This window comes from Cyprinus carpio, chromosome A22, assembly GCF_018340385.1.
Source record: "Cyprinus carpio isolate SPL01 chromosome A22, ASM1834038v1, whole genome shotgun sequence".
Lineage (NCBI taxonomy): Eukaryota > Metazoa > Chordata > Actinopteri > Cypriniformes > Cyprinidae > Cyprinus > Cyprinus carpio.
Window position 1 is genome coordinate 5076661 of NC_056593.1, and position 17131 is coordinate 5093791.

General features: G+C 36.8%; 2 protein-coding genes across 4 annotated transcripts; both read left to right on the plus strand.

Moving 5' to 3' along the window:
* Positions 1-624: 624 nt before the first annotated feature.
* Positions 625-8791, plus strand: pdhb (pyruvate dehydrogenase E1 subunit beta). 2 transcript variants are annotated; one of them, XM_042711714.1, is made up of 10 exons: positions 625-768; positions 866-925; positions 2396-2503; positions 2585-2647; positions 2733-2768; positions 2849-3134; positions 3212-3322; positions 4140-4231; positions 4320-4460; positions 8388-8791. In XM_042711714.1, the coding sequence occupies exons 1-10, from the start codon at positions 733-735 to the stop codon at positions 8532-8534; spliced, it is 1080 nt and encodes a 359-aa protein (XP_042567648.1). In that variant the 5' UTR covers positions 625-732; the 3' UTR covers positions 8535-8791. The 2 variants fall into 2 exon arrangements, with proteins under 2 accessions (XP_042567648.1, XP_042567649.1); XM_042711715.1 differs by lacking the exon at positions 625-768 and having other exon boundaries at positions 880-1041.
* Positions 8792-9513: 722 nt separating this feature from the next.
* kctd6a (potassium channel tetramerization domain containing 6a) lies at positions 9514-15162 on the plus strand. 2 transcript variants are annotated; one of them, XM_019071758.2, is made up of 3 exons: positions 9514-9804; positions 10122-10232; positions 13460-15162. In XM_019071758.2, the coding sequence occupies exons 2-3, from the start codon at positions 10206-10208 to the stop codon at positions 14144-14146; spliced, it is 714 nt and encodes a 237-aa protein (XP_018927303.1). In that variant the 5' UTR covers positions 9514-9804; positions 10122-10205; the 3' UTR covers positions 14147-15162. The 2 variants fall into 2 exon arrangements, with proteins under 2 accessions (XP_018927303.1, XP_018927305.1); XM_019071760.2 differs by having other exon boundaries at positions 10156-10232.
* Positions 15163-17131: the final 1969 nt, after the last annotated feature.

Consider the following 17131-nt stretch of genomic DNA (forward strand, 5'->3'; position numbering starts at 1 on the left):
TTGAACAAAGTGCCTGACTTGATAAAAAAAATGATGATTTTGGGGGTGTAATATCTTTTAGAGATTTTTGTTGTGTTTTTATTTTTTGTTTTTGTGTTTTTATAAATCTGTTTTGAGAGCGTCTTATATATAAGAGATGGTGAGAAACAGTAAGAGATCTCATGTGGATTATAATTACATTGTAAATGCAGTTAATATACATTATAGTTAATACTACTAAGAGTTATATATACTAGTTTATATATATACTACTACTTTTATATCCATTATTAATATTATTTTACCTGATACTAAATATAAAAACTGGTGGTTTTTAATAAAATGTTTTTGACATTTACTGTATTTTGACCTTATCGACCCTGTATTATGGCGTATTTATGGACATCTGGCAACAATTAAAACTAGTTTTAGTCAATTTTTAACACGACCACGTACTACCTTTTAACATTAATGAATATTGCGTCATGTTTATCTTTTTTTTTTTTAAATAGTGAGGCAATTTATTTAGAAATCATTGATTTATTTTGGTTTCTATAAAAAAATTTTTTTTTTTTAAAATTCTTGTCCCTGGACGCCCAATGACAGTCTGACGGTAACATCCGCTCTGTCATGATTCGGCTGCACTGATTGGCCGCCGTCACTGTGTTTCCCGTTCTGATTTCACAACGCGCCCTCTGATTGGTCGAAACCGCTGGCATGACAGCCCCGCCTCCAGACAGAGGACAGTGAAACATGGCGTCTCTGAGGAGTTTCTTGCGCTCGGGGAAGGTATTTGTGTGGAAATATGACATATCAGCAACATATTACGGTCATAATAATAAGATGAAAGCGTTGAGATTGATGTGGCAGTGTGTTTGTCTCTCAGAATGCCGTTTTGGCGGTTTTGCGGCGAGAGTTTCACGGGACGCCGCCGGCTGCGGTGCAGGTCAGTGACGCTGCTGCTCTCACCCTCAGCAGATGAACACCAGTCCGTCAGAAAACAGCTGTGAAAGCTGTCCATTAGTAGTATGTTTGGTCAGTCGATTAGCGTTCGAGTGCACAGTAAGTTACATGTCAAGAGTGCGCATGGTGATATGTTTTGGGTGTGTACGTTACTATGGTAATACTTTGTTATTATAAGCATTTAACGTTACTTTCTTTGGTAATATTCCATGATAATGCCACGTGTACCATGGTAAAGCCATGTTTTCGTTTTGTTTTAATATGATCCATGGTAAAACTTTGACATTTACCATGTTTTAACTGACAGTCTTTGGGAACATTGAATGGTAATGCCATAATCTTTCCGTATGTAACATGGTAAAGCTTTTGTTTTAATGTGATACTTTGTAAATTTATCATTTTTTAATTTTTATCATGATAAAGTCATGTTTTGTTTGTTTTGGCTATATATGTACCATGGTATTACCTGTTTTTCTGGACATGTATCATATTAATACCACAGTGTTTTGTGTGTATGTTTGTATATTTGTACAATACAATGATATTGCCATGCTTTCCTCTGCTGTACTTTATATTTAACATGCAAATCTTATAGTATACGGAACAATATTTATTCAGTACCATGTTTTATATCAATATGATGAATATTTTTTATTTAGCATGATTTTTTTTATTAAGTAGCATGTTTTTTATCAATACGTATATATATATATATATATATATATATATATATATATATTTATTCAGTACCATGTTTTATATCAATACGCAAGTTATTACCATCTGACTCTTGATAGTTTTGTTAATTATCATGGAAATATCTCAGATACATTTTCTATATGTGTACAGATCTCATGGTTTATAATTATATTGTAAATATGGTTAAAAATGTAGTTAATATTTTTACTAAGTTATAAATAATTGCACATTATTTTGAAACAGTCATATTCATCATCTGATATTTCAGATCATATTTCAGTATAATAAAAAATACATGTGTATTATCAAATTTATTATTATTTTTTCTTTTACCTTTTAATAGCATGGCAAGGACATTTTGCAACAATTAAAATAATCTTCAACTTCCACATTAATTTAAAAATGTGTCTTTTTTTTAACTGATTTAGAAATCACTGTTTTTTGTTTTGTTTTCTATAAATAAAATACTTCTCTTGCACTTGGATGACATAGTTTTTACCATCTATAATGATTATATTCATATGTATTCGGCATATACATTAGTATATTACGGTTTAAATGGAATTTTATAATGATGCCTTTTTGTTACTATGTTTCTGAGACATGCAGTATGGTACTACCATGCTTTTCTTTACAGTATATTGAGGTACCATGTAAATCTCATAGTATATGAATACAATAATTATTCAGTAACGTTTTAGTACCATGTTTAACCATGTGATATATGTATAATTATTGCATTTTATTGTTGCAGGTAACAGTCCGAGACGCCCTAAACCAGGCCCTGGATGAGGAGCTGGAGAGGGATGAACGGGTTTTCCTTCTCGGAGAGGAAGTCGCACAGTATGACGGCGCGTACAAAGTCAGATGCAAATATTTGTATTATATTTCGGTTATCAATAATGCCAAAGCATCTTTTAAAGTTGCTTGTGTTGGGTTGCAGGTTAGCAGAGGCCTTTGGAAGAAGTATGGAGATAAACGCATCATTGACACACCAATTACAGAGGTGAGAATGATGATAAACTCGTCCAAAAATCATCTATGCATGTTCTTAATTATGTTTAATACAATTTACTGATTTGTCCATACAGATGGGATTTGCTGGCATTGCTGTTGGTGCTGCCATGGTGAGTTTTTCCTGTAAAATTCATAAAAGAATGTGAAACTCCATCATGTTCCCAAACTAACCCATCGCATCCTCTTTCAGGCGGGTTTGAGGCCCATTTGTGAGTTCATGACTTTCAACTTCTCCATGCAAGCCATCGATCAGGTCATCAACTCCGCCGCCAAGACCTACTACATGTCTGCCGGCCTGCAGCCCGTCCCGATTGTGTTTCGTGGGCCCAACGGTGCTTCGGCCGGAGTGGCGGCTCAGCATTCCCAGTGCTTTGCTGCCTGGTACGGTCACTGTCCCGGACTGAAGGTGGTCAGTCCCTGGAGCGCCGAGGATGCCAAGGGCCTTCTGAAATCAGCCATCCGTGATGACAACCCCGGTGAGTTCCTCACCGCGTGAAGCTGATGTTCACAGGAAGTGAAGACGGCTCTGACTGTTGTGTCGTGTCTCTTTCAGTGGTTTTTTTGGAGAATGAGCTGATGTACGGTGTGCCATTTGAGATGTCTGAAGAGGCTCAGTCAAAAGACTTCCTCCTCCCAATCGGAAAAGCTAAGATTGAAAGACAGGGTGGGTAATATTATAAATAAATATTATTCAAAAAATAATAATTATAGTAGTAGTAATATTAAATCACACATAATACTATATCATTTACTGAACTACTTTTTGATTCCTTTTGCATGAAACATTACACTAGGGTTTCTCAGACTGGGGTTTGTGAAGAACTGATGTTTGTAATGTAATGCAATCTGTTAAATTAAAAGAAACAGATGATTTAAAATATTAATAATATTAAAATAATAATAAAATATTTGCAAAAAAACAAATAATATTAAGCACTTATTTAAAAAGATGATATATATATGTATATATATATATATATATATATATATATATATATATAAAAATTTGGAAAATATTCGAAGAAAGGAAGGAATAAAACGGCAAACTAAAAAGATTTTTTTTTTTTTAAAAGATGAATTAGGAGGAATCAATGAATTATTGCAAACTTACTGACATTTTGTGTGATTATGAGTATTTTACAACGTTATATAATCTAATTACAAGTATTTAATCTTTGGAGTCTGATTGTGTAATGCAGATTACAGTAATCAGTTACTTCCCAGCACTCTATATATCCTGTTAAAAACTAAAATAGACTGAAACAGACATTTTATTTAAAATGTTAAAATATTCACACATGCATATTTAGTTCAAATGTTTATTATTAATTTATATACTTTTTATATTATTTTTAATATGTATTTTTAATATTATTCATCTTTTTATAGCCTATAAAAAATCTATTACTGCTATTTTGTTGGCCAGCCATTGTTTGTGACTGAATTTATCTCTGCATATTAATATTGCTGGTCTGATGTAGGAAATCACGTCACGCTGGTGTCTCATTCCCGAATGGTCAGTCTGTGTCTCGATGCTGCTGCTGTCTTGGCCAAGGAGGGGATCGAGTGTGAGGTATGACAGCTTTTTTTCATGGTGTAATTGTTTTAAGTGCCATTTTCAGTTCAACTGAAAATTTGATGTATTGTATTTTCGTTTGTAGGTGATCAACATGCGCACAATCCGGCCTCTGGACGCGGAAGCCATTGAAACGAGTGTAATGAAAACAAATCATCTCATCACTGTCGAGGGCGGCTGGCCTCAGTTTGGAGTTGGGGCCGAGATTCTTGCCCGGATCATGGAAGGTAAAGATTTTTTTATCTGTTTTTAGTATTTGTTTATAACATGATTTTTAATGAATGAATATTGCAAAAATGCTCATTTTAAGGGGTCATATGATGCTGCTAAAAAGAACATTATTTTGTGTATTTGGTGTAATGAAATGTTTATGCGGTTTGCGGTTAAAAAAAACCCCATTATTTTCCACATACTGTACATTATTGTTTCTCCTCTATGCCCCGCCTTCTGAAACGCGTCAACTTTTACAAGGCTCATTGCTCTGAAAGCGAGGTGTGCTGGGATTGGCCAGCTATCCAGCATGTTATGATTGGCCGAATGCCTCAAGCATGTGACAGAAATGTTACGCCTCTTAACATATTGTGATGCCCTGTCTGTCGGAGTGACATAAACATAAAACCCATTCTATACATGATATAAACATGATTTCTAGTCGTGTCTTCTTTTGGAAGGCCAAGCAAAGTAGTTTCGCTTTCTCGACGAAACAGCGTCACACACCGCTGCCTTGAATGAGCAGAGGGCGGAGGCCTAGAGTGATCCGCGGGCGGCTTGAAGCAGATTCTACGAAGGAGCGTACCTTGTGCTTGCGGCAACCACATGTGACGACCCCGGGCTTTGAGACTTTAGTCTTTGCAACTTTACAGATCTTCTTTATTCACCAAGAGCTTGTAACACTCCAAAGAGAAAGGAAAATTTGAAATAGCATCATATGACCCCTTTAAGTTTCAAGTTTTATTTATATGTAACGACGTAAAAACCTTCATAGGCACGGGAAGAAGGAGGCGGGAACCGGCAAACATTCAAATGAAACTTTAATAACCAAATAAACACAAAACACAACAAAACCCAAAATAAACCCCAGGCCTGGTCCTCTCTCGTCCTTCTCTGTCGTAACTCCTCTTTTATCCTTCCGGATCTCCTCCGTGGGACTTGAGACCGGTGAGTGGCGCAGGTGTCGCTTATCTCCAATCACTCCACCAGCCTCGACCCGTTCCCACGGCTCTCGGCCCCGCCCCACTCGTCACATTATATAGCACATTTAAAAACAGCAAGCACAGCTGACCAAAGTGCTGAATAAACCAAAAACATAGAACACAGGGCAACCCACAGATTCATACCATAAACTCACAAAAAATTGAAAGCCAAACAGAAGAAATAGGTTTTAAGAGATGATTTAAAGGTGCTATATGTAGGATTGACAACGAGTATTGCTGTCCAAATTCAAAATATTTTTTTTATTTTTTTTTCCTCACCCGGCTCTCCTCCTCAGACTTGAAGCACACTCAGGTTGCCAGATTGATGACACCAACAGGAATGAGCGCACTTGACGATGAATGAAATGAAATTTTCCTTTGGAGTGCTGCAGGGCTCTATTCTCACACCCATTTTTTTTTTTAGGGCCCGAGCACCGTGGTGCGAGGACCCTCTTGGAATTGCTCCATTTATTATTTCTTTATTTATTTCCTTTGGGCTCTATTTTCCGAAAGCATGGTGTAAACATGCTGCTCTGGATTCTCTTTTTGCATGCTTTATTGAAGTGAAAACATGGTTCTCTCAAAAAAAAATTTTTATTTGAATGAATCAAAAACCGAGGTTATAGTCTTTGGCCCCAGTGAAAATTCAGTGAGCAGAAGTATCGATCTGCACTACCCTGCTCCCTTTACTTCTTCCTGTATCAAGAACTTGTGTGTGTTATGGGATCAGAGTCTCAAATTTGATAAACACATAAATGCGGTTACTAGTTCTTGTTTTCTCAGCTACGTCTTCTCTCCAAAATTAAATCTTTTTGCTCTGAGATTGCAGTCCATGCGCTAATTACATCTTGCTTGGACAACTGCAACTCTCTTTACCTCGGCATTTCTAAATCATCCATCGCCCGTCTCCAATAAGTACAAAATGCCACTGCTAGATTTCTCAAAGGACAGCATAAATTTGATCAAGTTTTTAAATTGTTGCATTGGTTACCTGTGCATCTTAGAATTGAGAATAAATTCTTCTTTATGTTTTTAAATCTACAAATAATCTGGCACCGAGCTATCTATCTGATCAACTTTATCCATACAATCCTACATGAAATCTGAGGTCTGGTGATCAAAGACTTCTCTCTGTCCCCAGATCAAGGTTAAAGCATAGAGAGAGCCTTTGCGGTTGCTGGCCCTAGGCTGTGGAACAGCCTTCCAAACTATATCAGATCGGCACAGTCTTTGAAGGGTTAGTTCACCCAAACATGAAAATTAGGCCATAAATTACTCACCCTCAAGGCATCCTAGGTATACATGACTTTACTCTTTCAGACGAATCCAGTCAGAGTTATATTAAAAATTGTCTTTGATCTTTCAAGCTGTTTAATGGCAGTCAGTGGGTGTTGCATTGCTTCAGTCCAAAAGAAGTGAAATAAAAAGCGCCCATCCATTAAAAAAAAAAGTGGCTCACACAGCTCCAGGGGTTGAATAAAGGCCTCCTGTAGCGACTCGATGCATTTTTTGTAAGAAAAATATCCATATTCTAAACGTAATAATCACTTTAATGTAGCTTGCGTCAATAATTGTACACGGAAGCAGCTCTGTGCTGATGCCGTATGAGGTCAGCGTTGCGCATGCGCCGGTGAATCTCGTGAAAACCAATGTTTGTTAACGGAAACAAAGGAAGTAAAGTTTCCTTACTGTAGCCTTACTTTAGTCTCCTCTTGGCTTATATCGAAATCCTCAGACATTCTTCTTTACAAATCCTAGTTTTGTACTTTGAATTAGTTACCGTTGCTTTGTTTTGATCTCTCTGCTGCATTTCCGCGTGGGTTACTTATGAGCTAATCTTGTACGTCATCTGCCCGGAACTGCTTCCGTGTACAGGTCATCTGCCCGGAACTGCTTCCTTGATTATTAGATTTAAAAAAAAATATGAGCATTCGATTATTTTTCTTACAAAAGTACATCAATTCACTACAGGAGGCCTTTATTCACCCCTTCTTACAAAAGTACAAGAAAATATATATATATAGTGTGTGAGATTTTTTTTTCACTTTTTTTCCCATGAGCTGTGTGCGTTCAGCCTGCATTTATTTCTGAAATATTTTATTTTTTCCATTTTCGTTAAGAGCAGGTTTTGACTTCTTGAGTTTAAGAGGAGCAGTGGTATTCAAAACCTCTGAGCAGGCAGTATTTAACAGACTAAGATGCTGATCAGCATCCAAGTCAGGTAAAGATGACTCCAAGGACATCTCGTTAATGGTGTTTGTGAAGTCATCACAAAAGTGGGAAGAAAAGGAACGAGTCAATTCTACAATAAGAGTAATGCTTGAGCTTAGCTGAGGAAAAGACATCGTAAATAAAACAGGCATATGATCTGAGAGCAAAGTATCAAGAACCTGAACATCAGTAATAGAAAAGCCATGAGAAAGAACCAGGTCCAAAATGAGGGATCTTTCACCCACGGAGCCATGTTGAATGAATCAGTGAGTTTGAGATTGTGAATTTTCATTGTTTTAGGTTTACAGTGAACATGTATATTAAGATCACATGTATGTTGAATTTTATTATCAGAAGAATGTTATACTTTGTTATACATTCACCCATAAATACTGTAAATTAATTTTCAATTCTTGAACTAGGTAAGGAGGTCGATACACCAGCGCTTACAAAACAGGTTCATTCCGTTTCAGTCGCAACAGCTGGACTTCAAAGCTATAAACTCATTTGAAGTAATTTTCTGTTCAAAATAGAATACTAGCGCACTATTTGCTGTATTCTGCACAGTATGTAGTATGTTCTGTACGTAGTATGCAACAAACATTTTTAAACTGTAGTATGCTATATTTTAGTCTCGTGACCTCATTATGTTGGATGATTAATGTTATACTACTACTTATGTTCTTTTAATAATATTAGGGAGTTTGCATATTTAGTAAGCATATTTATTATTCCTTGTTTTTTAATTCGGTCCCGCTTTCAATTTCCTCGACGCCCCTGCAGTCCGAGTCACGGGTGTAGATATTCCAATGCCATACGCCAAGATTTTGGAGGACAACAGCATACCGCAAATCAAGGACATCATCTTCTCCGTCAAAAAGACTTTGAATGTTTAACATAATAGATTTCCCTATCAGGACACATTAAATCTGAAATACGACATGTTCTCTCCCGTTCCTGCATCAGTGTTTGGGGAATAGGACGTGCTCTTTCATCTTCTACAGATCTTTCTGTTACATGACCCTTCCTTCATTGGCACTATATTAAAATTATTTTCTCATTTTGTCATGACGGTGACATTTATTATGGCTATAAACAACATATTATGTGTAAATTCTACTGTAAGCTAAAGTAATAAATTTTTATCACATTGGGTTGGTTGAGTTGTGATTTCTTTAATCTGATTATTAATATTTAAAATTTTTGCAGTATTTAAGTAATAAAGTTTTAGGCATAGCCATTTAGGTCAGGTGGATGTAACACCGAAATTAATTTAAAATACATTTTATTTTCATAGTTTTGTAAAGCTGTATGTTGGCTACTTGGAAATAATAAATGCAAATAAATAAGAAAAAAAAAACATTTAGTCTGATGCCATATTCTACTCTATTGCCTGACCTTGAATATTTCAGTGCATTTGAGTAGAAGGATTTTAGTCTTATATGAAAAAAGTGTTTATGGTGGAAATTAAGACACAGTTGAGGTATGGTTATTTGTTTAAAAGTTGATTATTTTCACAAAAGTGTAACGGTTTATGTTCATTTTTACTCAAATATAAGTGAGCTTAAATGTGTAACCATATTCACGATAGAATTTTCAGATTATAAAATATTACAATAAAAGTATTCTAAAAAAAAGGCATTTAAAAAGTAGAAATAAATGAAAGACGAAAAAAGTTTTAACAACATAAGAAAATGTTGAAATCTGTTCGTTTTAACAAGAATGAACAACTGAATACTCAAACACAAGTACACTTCTCAGGATCATAGTGTAAGTGAAAGGTCTGCTGAGTGTTTTGGATAAACACGTTACAAAGGCAGACAGGGCGGGGATTTGCATAATGGGCGGGGCTTGTTTCATGGGCGTGTCATTTCCGCTCATCCCACACTGATGTCCCGCATCTGTCCTGCTCTGTGTATCCAACAACATTAAATATCACCGCTACTTAACAGCTTTTACTCGAGCAAACGAGTCTCTTTAGAATATAAGGCTTTCGAAATGCTCTTAAATTTTGGAAAAGTCCTGAAAAAATCAAAAGGAACGCAAACTATCCGTGTTTAAACCCCACGTCCGTATCCCTGATGCGTCGGACAAGAGGAACCATCTGAAGTCCATCGGACGAGGAGGAGAGACCAAATTCATAAGATTGAACGTATTTGCAACGAGGTAATACAAGTAATCGGTTTTTATTCATATTATGCGACTAATTGTTGATTACGCATTTGTTTTGTGTCATTTAATACGCTATTATTGCAGCCGCTATAAATGATGCGCGTGCTGCAGCATCTTCGATCATTGTCAATAATTTCAACAATAACGATAGATGCTGCTTTTCGTAGCTAGTTACGTTTACATTTCTTCTTATTTGTTTCTGAGACTTGCGTCATTCATTTCACGATTAATGTTTCCATGGTGATTCATCACTACTACACTTGAATGTGCTGTCTAAACTGTGTTTGACATACTTTTGTATACTTATTTAGTTTACTGCAGGTGTAGTGTTTATACCCCTTAAAGGCTGCAGAGAGCGTCATTCATCGCTTCATTGAAGAGGAACAATTGGCCACATGGAGAATGGAGACTGGACACACATGGTAAATATAAAGCAGCCATACGGAACCCAAAACTATGTCAGCATTGTTTACTGTACAAAAAATAATAATAATAATAATGTGCAAAAAAAAAAAATTAATAAAAGTTGTTTTGGGTGGTTGCTAAGGTGTTGTTAGGCAGTTGCTAGGATATTACTTAAAGGTGCTGTATGTAGGATTGACACCAAGTGGTTGTACTAGGTATTGCAGTCCAAATTCAAAATATTGGAGAGGGTTTTTTTTCACCTGGCCCCTCCTCCTCAGACTTGGAGGTTGCCAGATTGAGACACAAACAGGAAGGAGCCCACTTGACGATTAAAAAATGAGATATGCTGTGTGTACAGCCAACTGGCAACCTGGGGTGCCGAAATACAATTGGGTAAATTGGCAGTATTTTTGCCAGCCCACGCTTTTGATCTAAAATATTAATGTGATGTGTTTTATTTTAATTTAACAAAACATTTGCTGTTCATGTTCACATTAACCAAAACAAACAAATGTTTGTTTACAAAAACAAATAAGTAAAATATTTTGAACAAACAGTTTGATTTGTTTATTTATGTTTTTTGGTTTTGTTTTGTTTTGTTTTTAATAGGTTTTTGCCTTATTATCAGTTTGGGAAACCCTATTCCAGTGCTAATATTCAGTTTGGATGCTTTCTATTCGGGCTGCATGATTAATCAAAATGAAATCAAAATCGCAATTAGACAGAAGCTGTGATTGTCATGCGTATCTTTCAGTGTAGCATGGTTCTTTGATCAGCAGTAAATATCCATCCGAAGGCCAGAGGGCGCTCTCACGTGGAAACTCCAATTCGCCAGAAGAATAAACGCAGGAAATGCATATCACTGCAGCTGAATAAACAGATGATTCAACTGCTTTCATTGATCCAACGTGACTAATAAACACACGACTAGGGCAATATATGTTTATTTGAGTTCTTCTTATTATAATATTCATTATAATAAAGTATATTTTTAATGCAGTGCCTATATCACTGCTTAGAACGCTATGAAATGTGTTGCGTGCCTTATTCAGTGTAAGAAGCCACATCATCTCACAGAAGGATTTATTTCAAACACTCGGCTGATGTTATGAAGTGAGTTTGGAGTAAAAACATGTTATTAAATGTCATATTTTCATGTGCTCTCAAATGGAGCAGCATTTACTAACCTTACACAGAGCCGTAGTTCACCGAGAAGCTACGCAAACAGCTGTCATTATCGCGAACGATTTCTTCGATTTCATAATCGTACGATTATATTGTCTGCGATTATTTTGCGTAGCTTGTCAGTGAATTACAGCTCTGTGTAGTAAATGCTGCTCCACCTGAAAGCAGGTGATGGAGATTTACTACTAATCACAGAACTGGCTTTACTGACATGACTAGGTGTCCAGGTGCTAGAGTGTTTAATGTGATTTGTAGGTTGTTAGAAGTTTTCGAGACATTGTTAAGGTTGCTAGGGTGTTACGAAACAGTTGTTTGAGAAATTTTTTAGGTTTGTTGGGTTTTTAGGAAAAGTTTCTTTGAAAGTTTTTCATTTTTTTTTTAGTACGCGGGGTTGCACCCTGGTAGGAGAGGTGAAGTTGTGTGTAATCCTGCCGCGCCACTTACATAATCTTTTATAAAATCACATTACATTTTTTAAGTGATGTCGTCTTCTTATGCTGTAAGAGTGTGAATTGTGTATTTTTCAGCAAAACATTTGGCTTTCTGTAGCTTGAATAAAGTCTGTGCGCTCTGTATAGAGAGTTATAACATGGAATGTTCTTTCTGTTTCTGTTTGCTCTGTTTTGTCAAACACCATACTTCAAACTCATTGATGCAATTTTGTTGACTCTTGAAGTGAACTTTTTCCTGTTTGGTGATTAGATAAACTGTTTTGGATGTGTCCTGTGTGTGATACCTGTTGTTCTAGACATGGTGCGGCACTGCCCTTCTCGTCCAGTGTGCTATCCCCTTTAAAGGTGCTGTATGTATTTTTTTTATGTTCTTACATTATGTGGCTTGTTGCCTTCCATTGTCAGTTGGGCTCATTCCTGTTGCGTGCCCTCAGTTTGACAACTCATGTGAGCGTCGAGTCTGAGGAGGAGGGGTTGGGAGAAACAACTCTAGACAATATTTTGAATTTGGACTGCAGTAACTATTTTAATCACTAGTTGTCAATGTTACATACTAAACCTTTAAATCTAGTGGTCCATTTTGTCTGAGAGCAAGCTTTTGTGGAGGTTGAATTCGAAAACATCTCATATGGTATTTTCCATACTACTGGTGTGAAGCTCAGTTTACCATACTAGATTTTCCATAGAAACCACTATTCCTTAGGGTATTGCCAATGCAGCTGAAAGCAGCAAATGTTGTTTTTAAGGCTTCCGTTGTCAACCAGCTTTGCTAGAAAAACCAAGCTGGCTGAAGTTTTGCTGGGAACAGCTTGGTTTTGATGGTCAATCAACTAGAACAGCACCAGATTAATTGATCTAAATGGAGATTTTTGTTGGTCTAAACTGGTCTTTCATATCAGTGCAAGTACCATATTGACATTCTCAGCAGGCACAAAATGCATCTTTAATGCTTTGAACATCAACTATTTATGTTCTTCTTGGTTGTAGATGATGGATACAGTTTCCCTAAATGTTGGTCAGGCTGTATGCTAAGCTTTTAGGCAGTTGCTAGGATGTTCTGGGTAGTTGTTAGGGCATTGCTAAATGGATGCTTGCCACTTTAAGAACAGGACCTCCAATGACTCAAAAAGGAAAAGAAAACATGCATGGAGGATTAGCCATTTTGTCTTATCCCAGTGGTCCATTTTCTCTGAGACCAAGATTTTATGAATAAAAGGGTTATTTGAAAACATTTCTTGTGTTGGTTTAAACCATACAATCCATACTTCCTGAAGCTCAATTTCCTATAGAAACCAACATTCCTAAGGGTATTGTCAATGCTTCTGAAAGCAGCAAATGTTGTTTTCAAGGATGTCCCAAGCAATTCTTCCATAGTGAACCAGTTTAAAAGAAAAACCAAGCCAATTGAAGTACTGCTGGAGAACAGCATGGGTTTGATGGTTCATCAACTAGAACAGCACCATATCAATGGACCTGCATGGCAGTTCATCTTGGTCTAAAATGGTCTTCATAGCACGAAATGGTTGAGTGTTTGTTGTATCAGTACCATCTTGTCATTCTCAGCAGAAACAAAATGCATGTTATTTTTATGTTATTGTTTGTTGTAGATGGTGGATACGGTTACCCTTAATGTTGGCGGCCATTTGTACACCACGTCGCTCTCCACCCTCCAGCGTTATCCAGACTCTATGTTGGGCGCCATGTTTCGTGGTGACTTTCCCTCCGCACGAGACGCCCAGGGCAACTATTTTATAGATCGAGATGGTCCTCTATTCCGTTACATCTTGAACTTTTTACGAACCTCGAAACTGACGCTACCATGTGACTTCAAAGAAACAGAGCTCCTTCGGAAGGAAGCAGACTTCTATCAGATAGAGCCCCTGATCCAGTGTTTAGGAGACACCAAACCCCTTTATCCACTGGACACTTTTGAGCAAGTGGTAGAACTTTCCAGTACTCGTAAGCTGTCCAAGTACTCAAACCCAGTGGCGGTCATTATCACCCAACTCACCGTCACCACCAAAGTTCATGCGCTCCTCGAAGGCATCTCCAACAATTTCACCAGATGGAATAAACACATGATGGACACCAGAGACTTTCAAGTGTCCTTTACCTTTGGACCATGTGACTACCACCAAGAGGTTTCCCTTCGGGTGCATCTGGTAGAGTACATCTCCAAGCAAGGCTTCACTATTCGCAACACGCGGGTGCATCACATGAGTGAACGCGCCAATGAGAATACGGTAGAACATCATTGGACGTTTTGTAGAGTTGCGCAGAAGGTTGAGGACTGATTGATGCTGCATTGATGTCTGAACATTAACAATATTTATTGGTAATATTCAGAGCAACTTGAGAAATTACGAGTTTAACAAAGATCTGAGCAATTTTTAATACCTGGGAACTCGAAATTAAGGTAATTCCAAAATTACTTGAATGCACCAAATCTCCACTGCAGATCCTGGTTCAGACTTACCAATAATGAACACAATTAAAATGTTTTCTGCTAAATGTATTTGGGTGGACTTGTCCTATCGTGTTTTATGCGTCTTCTCACCAGCTTCAGATGTTTATGGATGAAAGGAACCTGAACAATTTCTAGAAGTACTATATACCTCATATACCAGGAAAGAGTGACCCAAATTTCTTTCTTAATTTGTCAAATCTATTTATGCAACTTCTAAATCAGAAACTTTTATATATATTGCATCAATTTTAAATATACAGTTTTCAGTTGTATTTATAGTATTTCTGCAGATATTTTGTCTTGTGATTGAGCCCATAAACTGTAAATGGTTTGCATGATTCTGTGGTATCTGCACTATTATTGATTCAGTAATATTTTCCCCCTTTCAGATAAGTAAAAATTATGTAATTCACATGTTGCTCAATATGTTTGTGGCTTAAAGCTTTGAGCAAAACAATACCTCTTATGATCAGCTTCTAGACCAGATGAAATTTTGGAGTTAATGTCCCATTTAAAATTCATGTTAGGCTCAAAATGCATTCAAGACTCAGGTTAGCGTCTTTGAAGCTGAGAGCATCCATTAAATGTTTTGAAATCCCATATGAAATTGAAAGCGTTCATTCATGTGTGTAATGAATTTGATTAAAAACAAGAGTTGCATTATACTTTGTGTGTTTTTATGTAGATTTCTTTGTATAACATTTCATTGGAAGAACCTTTTGTTTTATTATAGGAATTCATTTAATTGATTATTCTAATGCAATATTTATAAGTGACTTTTGGTGGCACTCTTTCAAATGCAATAACCTGAATAAATTATAACTGGATTATCTAAATATATTTGCCTATATATTTTTGGGGGGTTGGGGGGTTTTGATGGGAGTGGCTTTTAGCATCTTTTGTGTTGAGATTGACATTAAAATCTTATTCAAGCTGCTGAAAACAGCAGATCTAATATATGTATTATGGATTTTTAATATGTTAGTCATAGTCTTAAATGTATGAAAATCTATAAACATGCTTCTCTTTTTGTGAATATGGCACTTTAAGCTGCAGTGTGTATTTCTGTGCCACTAGTGACACCAAATTAAATTTCAGTCTGTTTGTTTGAGTGGTGTTGCACAGTTTGGGGCGAGGGGTATTTGTCTGAAAAAAAGCAGTATCAGTTGTTGAAATATGTTAACTAACAACTAAAGAAGCTGGTAATTGGCTTGTAAGACACCCACTAATAAGCCATGTTTCCACTGATTTATCAATAATAAAAATCTTTGTACAATGGCCGCTAGCATCAAGATTCACCATTACTAGAATAACTCGCATGGCCTTTTAGGACTGACAGCTTTAGCATATTTTTGTTAGCTAGCATTTGTCATTGTGGTTTTATTGATAATTTATTCAGGATATGTGGTACTGCAACAAATATAAAATGATATCTACTGGTACTGTGCGTGTGTTTGTGTGCTAGTTCTATCTTGGTATTGTAATATATTGTGTCTATATGCTGTAGCAGTTTGTTTTTCTGATGAAAATGTAATTGGTGTTTGCTTGTGTAAAAGTCACCGGTATTATGCTAGGCTGGGTGCCATGGTATTGCAATGTAGTTGTTTTTAGCACATTACTATGCAGTTGCTAGCGTGCTCTGGATGGTTGCTAGGTGGTTGCTCACTAACCTCAGTAAAAATAGCCCACCACCAAGGCGCTATGATATTCTGGTCTCTGGATAAAGCTTGAGTTCCCCATTCAATACAAATCTCAGATTTTTGTCTGATCAATTAAAAAAAAAAAAAAAAACCTAGGGAGATCACCTTAACAAATCACATGATTTGAATAATTCAGTTAATGTTGTGCACCTCACCAAAGATGTCTTTCTGCCATTGCTGGGCACCGTTGCTTCATGACCCATACTCAGAATTCGTGCTCTGCATTTAACCCATCCAAAGTGCACACACACAGAGCAGTGAACACACACACACCGTGAACACACACCCGGAGCAGTGGGCAGCCATTTATTCTGCAGCGCCCGGGGAGCAGTTGGGGGTTCGGTGCCTTGCTTAAGGGCACCTCAGTCGTGGTATTGCTGGCCTGAGACTCGAACCCACAATCTTAGGGTTAGGAATCAAACTCTCTAACCATAAGACCACGACTTCCCTTAAATGGCCTATATATGGCCGCTATGATCATCTATCTAATAAAGCCATTAGTGGTTAGCAACAGTATTGCATGAGCTAGATAAAGGCATATTAAGTTAACTAATACCACACTACAAGGTGTCAAATGTTACCAGTATAAACAGTATGTCAAGAAAATATTTAACTCAAAATTTCATTCTAAGCTATGGGATAATCCATCTCGAAATCTCCAACTTCTGACTATGAAAATGTACCATTATCTGTAAGGAAACAACATAGCATTGCAGTCATTATCATAAAAAACATCTCCTAGCAACCAAACTGTTGAGGATAAGCAATGCAATGTAGTATTCCCAGACAGCACACGTACGTCTACAAGATGTCTGTTAAAGATCGCTTTATCTGGAAAGCATCTGCTGTGTACAAACATCTGACGAATGTCTTTAAGATGTCAGTTTTACTTACATTCTAAATCATAAACATCTTAAAAAACATCTTATAAACGTCTATTTGACATCTGATAGGAAACGTCCTATAGATGTATTGCAGATGAGCAAACACTCTAAAAAATATATCTTGCAGATGTATATGCAGACGTCAAATAGACGTCTCTGTGATGTACGTGTGCTATTAGGGCTTTGTGTGCAGGTCTACAGTAATAAAAATGGAGGATAATTTGTCAT

Coding starts and splice junctions, on each gene's coding strand:
- pdhb (XM_042711714.1), top strand. CDS start 733: ATGGCGTCTCTGAGGAGTTTCTTGCGCTCGGGGAAG. Junction 2,648..2,732: donor TTGACACACCAATTACAGAG/GTGAGAATGATG, acceptor TTGTCCATACAG/ATGGGATTTGCTGGCATTGC. Junction 2,769..2,848: donor TTGCTGTTGGTGCTGCCATG/GTGAGTTTTTCC, acceptor ATCCTCTTTCAG/GCGGGTTTGAGGCCCATTTG.
- kctd6a (XM_019071758.2), top strand. CDS start 10,206: ATGGAGAATGGAGACTGGACACACATG. Junction 10,233..13,459: donor ATGGAGACTGGACACACATG/GTAAATATAAAG, acceptor TGTTTGTTGTAG/ATGGTGGATACGGTTACCCT.